This window comes from Coffea arabica, chromosome 10c, assembly GCF_036785885.1.
Source record: "Coffea arabica cultivar ET-39 chromosome 10c, Coffea Arabica ET-39 HiFi, whole genome shotgun sequence".
NCBI lineage: Eukaryota > Viridiplantae > Streptophyta > Magnoliopsida > Gentianales > Rubiaceae > Coffea > Coffea arabica.
The window spans coordinates 49,737,851-49,749,829 of record NC_092329.1 but is presented as its reverse complement, the minus strand read 5'-3'; the positions used below and the strand labels follow the sequence as shown (position 1 = coordinate 49,749,829).

Below are 11,979 nucleotides of genomic sequence, written 5' to 3'. Positions count from 1 at the left end.
TGTATTATTTAAAATAATTATCATAATATTTTTTATATTGTGATGTATGTCAGATAAAATAGTGGTTGGTAATATAAAAATGTAGATTGAAAAATGTGTTTATAATACAAATAAAATATTATTTGACAAAATTGAGCTATCCAAACATTATTATGATAAATTGGCAAAATATTATAATGATACTATTGTATTTGCTAAATTTGTAATTATATTTAATTACTCTATTTGTTAATGATTTATCATCATTTGGAAGCTTGTGATTGGGTGCAAGTATTGATGATTAGTAAACAGAACGGGAATGATTGGAGTGATGAAATTGCGTGATAAGACGGATTGGACCATCTTGGGTAGAGCAGGCGGCAAGTGGATTACAGGATGATTAGAGGGGTAATTTTGGGATTTGGGAGGTCAATGGTCAACAGTTTAGGTATCTTGATGCCATTTCTTATTGAAGTCTGTGCTTTTTGAATAATTTAATGATAGGATTAGACATCCTTCTGTTCTAGCGTGAGATTGGAGATTGGTGGATGGTACCTATAAGAACAATGGCTCAAATAAGTTTTTTAGATATTTGTCTAAAATTTTATTTTAACTATCATTAAAAGTGGCAAGAAAAATTTTAAGATGAAAAACTTTTTTACGTTTTTTTTTTCTTTTTCACTTTGTTTGTCTTTTTCTTTCTTTCTTTTCTTTCCTCTCGTCCCCTTCTCTATTCTCTCTCTCCTTTCCCTGTCGAAAGTTGCAGCAACAACAACAATATTTTTTTTTTTGTATGTTTCTCTCTCCCTCTCTTTCCCCTCTCCTCCTTTCACCCCTCCCTCTCCCCCGTCACCTCTCCCTCCCCTCGTCGGCAGCAACAAAAAAAAAATTTTTTTTTTGCTTTTTCCTCTCTCTCTCCCTTTCCCCTCTTATCCCCTCTTCTCTGTCACCTCTCTCCCCCTCCTCTCCCTTCCCCTTCCCCCTGCACAGGTCAATGCATCCAATTTTAGCTGCATGGCCAGATTGTGCAGGGGGGGAAAGGGAAGGGTGGCGGGCAGAGAGAGGTGGTGGGGAAGAGGAGAGGGAGAGGGAGAAAAGAAAAAAAAAACTTACCTCTGACAGTGCCAGCGCCAGTGCCGAAGGTGGTGGTAGGTTGATGTGGGGGAAGAAGAAAAAGAAAGAGAGAAGGGAAAAAAAATTTTGTGTGTTTTGAGTATTTTGAAGTTTGTAATTTAAAAATTTTGAGAAGTTTTTTGATGTTACTGTAACTAAAATTGTTTAAAAATTGGTAGAAAACAAACTTGACTAAAAACTCATTTGCCAAATAGGCTCAATGGGTGGGAAGAATAAAGCAGTGTGGAGATGAGAGAGAAAGAAAAAGGGGCTTTTTCAAATTTTGAAAAAGAAAAGGTGTTTTTCTTCTTTTTTTTTCACTTAGTAGTTTTCTCTTACTAGAATCTTAATATTTTCTTTCTCTTTTTTTCTTTCTAGAGATAGTTAAGGAGAAAATTTGAAAATCATAATGGAGAGAAAATTAGAAAATCGTAATGGATAAGATATAAGTTAAGAGGAACACTTGATGATGGGATAAGATTAGGGACTTCTATGTGAAATGTTGTAATTTTTGGTCATTTTTGTAAATGGATTTATCAATTTGGAAAATCCTATATTTAGCAACGTCTACTATAGTGATATAAATAAACTAATAGATAACACATCTCTTTATAATTTTTAATTTTTTTTATAGGTGAACTCTAAATTCAATACTAAGCGATGGCCCACCACAACCACAAAATAAATTAAAAGATTGATTTTAGGAATTTCCATACTTACTTAGGAATGTTAGTGATTTTCATTTTTCTAGTGGGATTGCCATACTTGCATAGGAATGCCAGTGATTTTCAATGTTGTAGATGGACTCTATGTCTTTATTGTGCCACAAAAACCAACAAATTTTGCACAACAAATGCAATCCACACAAGGCCATAGTTTCCCAATTATAGTGCATGTTAATATTCTATTGCCCCTCTTGTATTTAAAATTTTTTTTTCTTATGTAATTTACTCTCCTAAAATGCTAACACTTTCCTACATAACAAGTATCTTCGAGCCCTTATCAAATAAACCTTATTAATAATCAAGATACCCTATTAACAAGTATATAATTAGATTTAATCAGTGCTCTTCTTCATTTGCTCATAGTCACTTGACTAATTTCTTTACCGTGTTGAGTTTCGAAGAGATTAGCATAATGTATTAATATGTGTTAAGCACCACTTCTTATCTAAAGTTGGCGCGGTTGAGCCAATGTGATTGAGGTCAACATTTAAGGGCAAGTTTAGCTTAACCTTAATTTCGGGTTATACTCGCTACATCTATTTCTTAGTTGTTCTTCTAATTATCAATGTTTGTTAAGAGTCATTTGCGAATAATTGTCTTATTGTTACCAATAGTTTTATCATATTACACAAGCTTTTTAATTGTATTAAGCATATATTGATTTTAATTGTATAATTATTGAAAACACAAATTCAACAAATATCAAATTTCCAAAAATTCTAGTTTGGCCCAATCCGTAAATAATGATGAGCCAACAAAAGCTTCCTGCTTTAGACCGGGTTCCAGCTTGTTGAACTTCGCTAAGCAAACCAACAGGTCCACATAATAGCCGGTTTAATTCTCTTGCATTAATTCTGAAAACTTATACAAAAGAGTAATTAAAGAATATAATAATGATTTTGCACAATAATATGCATCCAAATCTATTAATGTATGTACTATCAATCTAGTATAACCCATTCAAAAATACATCAAAAACTTGCTAAAACATTTTATATAGACTGGATAAATTACAAAAGAACATGCTTGTAAAGGGGTAGATATACGCTTTTTTTGTTTTCTTTTTTTTTTGCAACGGCAACTATCTAAATTATGTCTATTCCCACTTTATGGAGTGGAGAGTCTAAGGAGATTTGTACGAGGGTTGAGAGAAGAATCACCAGATTAGACAAATATGCGGGGTATGAACCCCCGATCTACTAGTGCACGAGAGAGAGAGAGTTTTAAAGAGATTCTTCCTGACCATTGGACCAAGACCCGATGATTTTATAACGGGTAGATGTTGAATAACAAAGAATGTGAAAGACTAAAAACCAAATACATAAAGTAAACCCCAAGACCCTCTATTTATTTATTTATTTTTTGTTTGATATGAACCGGGCATCTTTGAGGTATTTAGTCCACAAGGTTTAGAGTTTTCTATGAACAAACAAAAAGATAATAATAAATCCATACTTTTATGCTAACTTTACTTCCTTAAAGCTTAAACATTTTAGAGCATACACCGCGTAACAAAATTTTTTAAACTTTAACCCACCAGCTCCTATTTGTCGAATATTGGATCCTATTATAATGGATTAAATAAATAACTTTTTTGATTAAAAAAAGGTTCATTAGCAAGCACAAAAAATCTGTGGCATAAATTTGATGATGACCATACAATAGAATGGAGTATGATCAAAGAATATTATAAAATATGTGACAAAAGACAAAACAGAAAATAGACTACTACACAACTATCTCAAAAAAAATACAGCAAAAATGTCGGTTTCCATGTAGGGTAGGGTAGGGTAGACCGGTAGGGTGCCAATTGGTCGCTTAATTGCATCTTGTATCCAATTGGCTATTAGATTAAATCATAAAATCCGCCCAGAAAAAGAAATTTTGTCGTGTAGGACTCGAAATTTCTCGGGTAAGACTATTTCAATGTAATGGTATTTTTAAAAAAAATAGTAGATTAGATTTATCCTTCTAATAAAATTAACTAATTTTTCTTAAATTACATAAAAAAATCAAAATTATCAAATTGGGATGGAAAGGGTATAATAATAGGACCGAGCTTGCCAATGATGGAGTCTCCTCTCCCGAACTTATCTAAGAGTGCATCTGATAAAACTGAAATCTGAAATCTGAAGTCTGAATCTATTAAATTATTGAATTGTTAAATATTAAATCAAATACATTTGATTGTATAGCACATTCAGTGATAAGTGAATAGTTTATCACTTATTTTTTTAGAGTAAATTTTACCTAAAAAATTCAGTGTCATTTAATTAATTTAAATATTCAATTTTGGATTATCAAACGCGTCTGAATATATTAAAATTTGAATTCATTAAATTTAAGTATTGAATTGAATTATTAAAAAGATCTAAGTGATGGAACCCGCCGCATTGACTCCTCTCCCGACCTTATCTAAGTGACGGAGCCTAGCGGTTATTGGTCCCAACATCGTCTGCTTGCCAGTGAATCAAAAGCATAGGATTTGTCAAGATCGAGCTTGCCATAATTAAATATATGTGCTCAGACGAGCTTGATAGCAAAGATTTCTCAACTCGTTTGAGTTTGAGCGTTAGTCCTTTTCTTATTATTTTTGTATGGGGTTTAGGGTTTATGCCTCACGACTTAGCAACTACAAGTAGATACATAGAAAAAAAAAAATATTTCTACTGTTTGTTTTTCTATTTTTTTTTTCTCTCCTCTCCTTATCTTATAAATTTTAGGACTTCAATACATCATAAAATAATGTCATAATTGACTCAACTCAAGTTTCTTTAAGAGAATTGCCTATAAAATTCATGCAAAATTTAGGGAAAATATTGGAATGATCATACTTTTTGGACAGTTTAACTTTATATTAATTTTAGAACATACACTAAAAAATAAAAAGATTCAATTTTTTGGTACACTTAAAAGCTAAGGCCTTGTTTAGATTGCAATTTTTGAAAGAATTTTTTTTTTATTTTTCGTGAACACATTTTTCAATTATGTTTTTACCTTATATAAATTAAATCATTACAGTATATTTTTATACCAAAACTCCAAAAAATGGCAAACCAACTTGTTCCAACTTTCACGGAGAAACGATTTCTAGTACCTAGCTCTAAGAAAATAGTACATGAGTTTCTAACTAATGTGTACAACATTTTCTCAATTGTGACTTGGTCCTAATTCCATTAGGTGTTGCACATATACACATACACACCTTAAGAGAGAGAGAGAGAGAGAGAGAGAGAGAGAGAGAGCTCAGAGGAAAATATGATATCCTTTATTTTTATCATTTTAGAGCTTATTATTAGATGGCAGATCTAACTGTAAATTTAGGTGAAAATCATAGTAATATCATCTGCTGATCAATATTTTATAGCAAAAGGGAATATCAAGTAAGTGTTATCAGTAAAATTGTTAGAAATTAATATGTTAGGCTGCTAAAGTGAAGTTAACTTTAAAGGGAAAACTATACCAACCTAAGGTTTAAAGGGGCAAAGTGAAAACTTTCCACTTTTTTACTGCAAATTTAATTTTGAGTAATGATATTGAGATCTTTCAATTGCTATACGATAATGATAACTGAAACAGTTTCCTAACCACTTAAGTACAAGCTTATAAAATAATTGTGAATCTTGTATATGCTTCATTAAGTATACTCTATAGAAGTAGAATGTCCTAAAATGCAATGAATTGAAGGTGATTAGAAAAAATGTTAGCATATTTGAAACAAAATGTAGCATATTGACTAATAGTACCCATAAACAAAAATACCGAGTGAATGTATATGCATGTCTATTTTGAACATCTTATACATTGTTAGATGTGCAATTGAGAAAAAGAGCTTCCTATCTCTATCCTAGCTAATGTAGTTATATAAAGATCAAAAAATTACATGCAAGAAACTGTATACGTAGACTATAAACAGAAACTTGCAAGAATTGCTTAATGTATCTAATTTTGCTCTTTTATTTCTTCTCATTCACTTTTTTTTTTTTGGCCTTTTGTTTTTATTTTCCTTTCATTCTTTCTTGTTTGAGTTGTTTCCTTGGTCCTTCATGAGGGAACCATTTGTACCGGAGAGGAGTAATTCTCTCCTAGATGTCTTTAAAATTCTAGCAAAAATACGAAGTAATTTTGTAGGGAAGTTTGGTTACTTGATTCCTAGCGTATAACGTGCCTGGCTCTTCAAAATAAGGTGTTTGAACAAGATGTTACAAGGCTAGTTTGATCCAGAGAACCTAGCATGGAATGCACAAAACCTACATCAGTTCCACTAAAATAGGAACTAAAACACTTGAAAACTAGAGCCAAATGTGAAGTTCTTAAATATTCGACAAAGGCTAAACATAAGTGAAGTTCTTGTATATTAGAGAAACACTATCAATAAACAAAAGTGAAGATCTTAAATATTAGAGAAGGCAAGTCAAAAGTGCCCACACACATGCCATTCAGATTCAAAAGATGAAAAACAATGAAAAAAAGAAAGACAAACACAAACAAAGAACAACATAAAATCACATGCATAGATAGATACAGCTATCCAACATATAGTCTCATAGCACTATCAAAGTTTGCTTTATTACAAGCTTTTACTCAAAGGAGACTTCTGAAATCTTAAGAACTTGCATTTCAAGCAGCAAAGCTTAGCTAAAATGCTTTTGTTTTTTGGTAGAGCTCTAAATCCTCTCATGAAGATTTGGCTGCATTGGCTGCACCCGGAAGGCAAAAGGCATCTGGGATGGGTAGTCTCTGACCCTTTGATAAACATCATCCCTCTCACCAATAGCACCCTTCATATTTGCCATCTCTTGTTGGTGCTGTAAATAACAAACGAAGTCATACATGAAAATGTCTATGCATCATAGCCTAGAAGATTGCCCACACTCAAGAGAAGGTTCTAACTATTATAGGTAATTAAAAACTACAAGGGAACGTTGTTGTCATCACCAACATGGGATAAAACTAGCTTAGAACCTATGCAAAATTGGCTCAAGAGGGTCGAACAGATAATTAATCATCTTAATCAGATTACGATGATCTACTTCGGCAACAAATGTACAACCTAGTTTAGGAGGATAAGCATTGCCAAAATATATCACCATTGTGGCAATCACAAATATGCAGATCAGTATCTTCAACTTACTTTTTATGCTCAAGACGGTGAAACTTCACAAAAATATTGAAGCAAAATAACGATCAAGCATGTTGAAAAAGCAGCCTTTGCTTGAAAGGAGTCTTTGAAGTACATTTTCCTATGCAAGTATGATTTTATACTAGTTCACTGCTTAGGTATGTATTTGTAAAAACTTCCTACAATAATGATTTTTTTTTCCTTTTGTCGGTCAGATTCAGAAATGTGCTTTAATAATATTAATTAGGAACTCACCCATATGTATTGAAGCTGCTTATTCTCCTCCTCCAGCATTTCCCCCTGTATATTTCACCATAAAAACATTAGCAACTATTATTTATTTATTTTTGGTAATTAACTAACATATATTTACCATCCTGGCATATTATCCAGTTGCTACGCCGGACAGAGATGAACGTATATCAATATTGTTTAAACTACTTTACGATATAAAAGACAAAGAAAAAGAGGCATATGAAAAATTTTAAGCAAAAATGTCCAAGTTCCATATGTGCACGTACAGTTTTCCTGATCATCTTGATGATCTCACTCTGTCAAAACAAAAAAATGAAGAAATTAAGAGAAAAGAAAAATGAGATTATGGAGCAAAAATGAGAGAGAGAGAGAGAGAGAGATGCCTGTTTGTTGCGTAAACCTGCAAGCCCATTTTCTAGGGCATCTTCTAAAACCATGAGCTCTTTGTAATTCAAAGATGTGATGTCTTCCCCCTTTAGGTGCCTGAAACATTACACAGAAAAAAAAGCTTAAAAGGTTAAATTAAATCACCCCATCTCCAAAAATAACAATAATAACAAAATTATAACGATAATATAAAAGAAGAAAATCTATTTTACCTGAGCTCAATCTGCATGCTGTCGTTCTCTTTCTTAACTCTATCAATTTCATTGCTTAAATTCTGAGGGAAAAAACGACATTAGTTACTATAAGCACTGAAAAATATAGATCTGAGAGTGAAGAACTATGAATATACTAGATACATATTGTTGAGCCAAATTATATACTTTTTCAGCCCTTTGGATCAGATGATTGGTATATGAAAAAAGAACCAGTTGAAAAGAGAGAGCTATCATAGATCTAATCCTTAATAACTATACAAGCCTGACATTTTTATGTGCTAAGAAAATGGAACTGAATATAGTAACATAAAATTTGCAAGGAAAGGGAAGAGAGAGAAAAGCATATTATTACCAGATCTGTTAGTAGATGTAACATCTCATATAGTTTTCTTTTCCGTTAAATCATTTTTATCATCAAAAAGTGATAATACACTTGAGAGAGAGAGAGAGAGAGAGATAGAGAAAGAGAGGACTGCAGCCCTAGCCATTTGTAGATCTGTTCATAGAATTTAAGCTTCAAGTCACTTGACATATTTTTAGCAAAAACCCATGTCTTCTTCCCAAGGGATAAGCCCTCAAACCAGATGATATCAGAGAAATACACAAACAAAAGGTTGTACCATATTCATCCTAGGTAAAGAGAAATTCAAACTCAAAACTACCTCATGCTTAGCATCCCACAGCTTCTTTCCAGTAGACCTCTGGTAAGCATCCAACATTTCAACCAAACTGATCAAGATCAAACCCAAAAAAAAAATTCGTTATCAACCCAAGAATCGTAAGTTCAAAAAAAATTTTCAAAGAAACAATAAACCTAAGAAAAAACTAGCTGTGTATGATATACATACTTTGTTGAAGGACTTATATATTCATGCATCTTTCCAGAAGTACCGAAGATGATGAGGGAAACCTTAGCATCACAAAGAACTGTGATCTCCTTAGCCTTCTTCATGATCCCAGTTTTTCTCTTTGAGTAAGTCACATGCCTGTTGTTTGTGTTCTCAATCCTCTTGATCTCAATCTTACCTCTCCCCATCTTTTTTTTTTTAATTTATTTCACACCTTGGAAACCAAGACCTTCTTCTTAAGTTCTTCTCTTTCCTGGAGCATCAAAGGAGGAGAGAATAGAGATATAAAAGAAGGGAGAAGGGAAGAAAGTAATGGCATTTCCATTCTAGGTTTGGTAGACAAGAAACTTTCGATAGCCTCAGCAAAGATGGTTCGTTTATGGGCTTTTGAAAAAGCCAAGCCATCTGTGCATATCTGTTCCATGATCATGATTTAGCTTTCGTAGTTTGTTTCACTTCTTAGCCCTTGTTGCACCGTATTATCTTTTGGTTTCTTTGTCTCTATACTTGGGTAAATGCAACACTTTTGTGTTAATCAATTTCTTCATTTACTGGACACTGATGTCTACATTTTGTTATTTTTAAAAGGAAAAAAAGGTCCGTTTTAATACTTTTGATTTGCAAGATTTTTTTCAACTTTTAATTTGTTTTTAAGACTGATTTACCATTTTTCTACTAATATAACTTTTTTTACACCACCAACATAAAATTTACTCCATCTCATAAATTTTTAACTACTAGTGTTAAATATGACTCTATGGTCCTCATATTGACAGTGAATATATATACTTACACGTTTGGTCCAATTGTGTTAACTACGATTCAATTTTGTTCTCTAAGTTTTGTGCAGAAAAGCATCTAGCTCCTTCACTTCTCCATTTGGAGTAACCCACAACAATTGGTTACATTGGCTAACTTGTGAAGGTTGGGATCAAGGTAATATCTCCAAGAAAAATATGAATCCTATCAATTGCAAAATTTTTTAACTGTAATGTTTTTCCTTTTTCATGACTTTATCTGGTAATATGCATAAAATGCAATGGCTTTGTACAATTAATTGTATAATTTTCAGCCATTTAGTCAATTACCATTAATTAATAAAAATTGAGAATCCTTTTGGATTTTTTTTGGAGTTTTTGTAAAAAAAAAAATGGATTTTTAATAATTTGATATATGTAAGTAAAAAAGTAATTAAAAATATATTTACGAAAAATATAAAAATATTTAGGTGAAAAATTGCAATCCAACAAAGCTAAAACTATGAACCTGAAGTTATTTTTCACAAAACTTGAGGAGCTAAACTAGTCATGACCTGATTATACTTGGTAACCAAAAGTGTAATTTCTCCAAAGATTACTTTGTTCTTTCAGCCACCATTGCTTTGGGAAACACACAATACAAGTGTAAACAGAACTAGTTGTCTTTGATACGTTATATGGAATGGTCAAGCACCCGAACACGTTTCACTTCAAATTCTTGAAAGTTTGCAGAAGTCTTGTCTAGGGTTTTCGTGATAACACCAAAGGGTGAGAGTTAATAAAATCTTAACCATCAAATCATATCAAAATCAAACGTTTTTGGCCATACATATTGAGTGCTCTATGAAGGGTCAAGAGACGTGACAACAAAAGCGCTTTCAAGCGCTTCCATAACAACAAGGGAGAGGGAATATAATCTTGGAAGTCAAACAACCTGTGTCTAGACTCAACTCATCAGTCAAAGAAGTAGCCCCTTGGTTGGATCTAGGAATAGCTCGTGAGCGGGCATAAGACCAGCTCAGTTTTGCTCTTTTCTCCTCATTACTTTCATTTTTGGTAACTATTATTGGGTTTTTCTTGATCTCTCTCTCTCAAAGCAGTTCAAAAATCTCTTCCACTTGTGTAATCCCAGCAGAGTTTTTTCCCTTGACTTTTCTACTTATGTAAGAAGTTAAAATTTGTCCACCCATTTCATTTTAATTAGTACAATTCAATAATGAGGGAACGGTATGTAAATGCAAGGAAAGGTACTTTTGTTCAGTTTACAAAGTCAAAAAGTGGAAAGGATGTCATTAGCAAATAAGGCAGTGACTGTAACAATTCGTGTTTTTTTTTTGGGCTACAAACTTAGATTTTGTTCTTTTAGGATTATAAGAAGCATTTAATTATATGCCTTTCAATTACATGTGAACTATAAAGAAAATGGGTTTGGTTATCGGTGTCCAGAGGTCTTAGGTTTTACTTTTTTTTTTTTTGGTAAAATTGAAGTTAAGTCGGAAGAATATCTAAATATAGGATGCAATGGAGGTGTGATAAGTTTGGTGTAATTTTAAGCATACTAACTAGTGCCTTATTATAAAAATTCAAAGAAATTTGTAGAGGTTTCTCCACTATAATCACATCTGTCTTTCATTGAACACTCTCTTATAGCGTTAGCGATTCCATATGCTGGTTAGATGTGTTTACCTGAAATAAAAATTCGTAACCTATATAACATTTTAAGTCACAAAAGATAGGTTAAAACTATGGATAAGGTCCCACATTTTGATCCCTAGTGGCTGGTATTTTGATTTTTGCTTTTATACCTTTCAAGACCAAACATCCTTAATCACTAAAAACTTTGCAATTTGATTTGATTAAAATTTGTTCAAGTTCAAAGAGAAATTTAGATATAACAACAGTGGAGAAATTGCAGATCTAAAAAACTAGATTTTAAATCTATAAAATCTCAAATTTCACAAAAAAAAATAAAATCTAAAAAAACTCTCACAAGAAATATCCAGGAGAGAATAAAACTCTCACTAGAATAATTTAAAAGAAAAGAATCTCTCACTAAGAGATCTTAAGAGAGAAAAATCCCTCATTTGAAAACCCTAAGAGAGAATTATTCAAATAAGAGAAATTAAAAATTAATGAGAGTGCTTCCTTTCCCATAGGAAAAGATCAAATTTGGTCTCTCTCTCTCTCTCTCATAGGAGAAATAAAAGATATTTTGACTGGAAGAACTCTAGAGAGAAGGAGGAGAAAAGAGTTCTAGAGAGGAGGAGAGGAGAAAAGGAGAATTCTTAACATGGCACCATTTGGCAAGTGAGTTTTTTGGATATTTATCTAAAATTTTACTGTAACTTACTGTAAAAGTGGTAAAATTTTTTTTTGAAGTGCATAAATTTTTGAATATTTTGAAATGTATAGTTTAAAAATTTTGAGAAATTTTTTGAGATTACTGTAGTTAAAGTTATTAAAAAACTTGTAACAGATAAATTTGGCCAAAACTTGCTTGCCAAACAAGGCCAGTGTTATTAGCCTTTTAGTAAGCGGATTATTGACTACTTTGGAGCTGGGCGCTAGCCTTCGTCT

At 32.3% G+C, this 11,979-nt stretch overlaps 1 protein-coding gene across 1 annotated transcript; it reads right to left on the bottom strand.

Annotated features, from left to right (window-relative positions):
* Nucleotides 1-6,192: 6,192 nt before the first annotated feature.
* On the bottom strand, nt 6,193-8,901 carry LOC113713283 (floral homeotic protein PMADS 2). Its single transcript, XM_027236968.2, has 7 exons — nt 8,645-8,901; nt 8,459-8,525; nt 7,794-7,855; nt 7,578-7,677; nt 7,461-7,490; nt 7,195-7,239; nt 6,193-6,625 (listed from the first exon to the last, which is right to left on the bottom strand). The coding sequence occupies exons 1-7, from the start codon at nt 8,830-8,832 to the stop codon at nt 6,485-6,487; spliced, it is 633 nt and encodes a 210-aa protein (XP_027092769.1). The 5' UTR covers nt 8,833-8,901; the 3' UTR covers nt 6,193-6,484.
* Between the last annotated feature and the right edge of the window lie 3,078 nt (nt 8,902-11,979).

What these genes read in the sequence shown, in the direction of transcription:
- LOC113713283 (XM_027236968.2), bottom strand. Translation starts at nt 8,832, where the DNA reads ATGGGGAGAGGTAAGATTGAGATCAAGAGGATTGAGAACACAAACAAC. An exon ending in TATATAAGTCCTTCAACAAA is followed by an intron (nt 8,526 to 8,644) that starts GTATGTATATCA and finishes GATCTTGATCAG; the next exon opens with TTTGGTTGAAATGTTGGATG. An exon ending in AGCATGCAGATTGAGCTCAG is followed by an intron (nt 7,678 to 7,793) that starts GTAAAATAGATT and finishes GTAATGTTTCAG; the next exon opens with GCACCTAAAGGGGGAAGACA.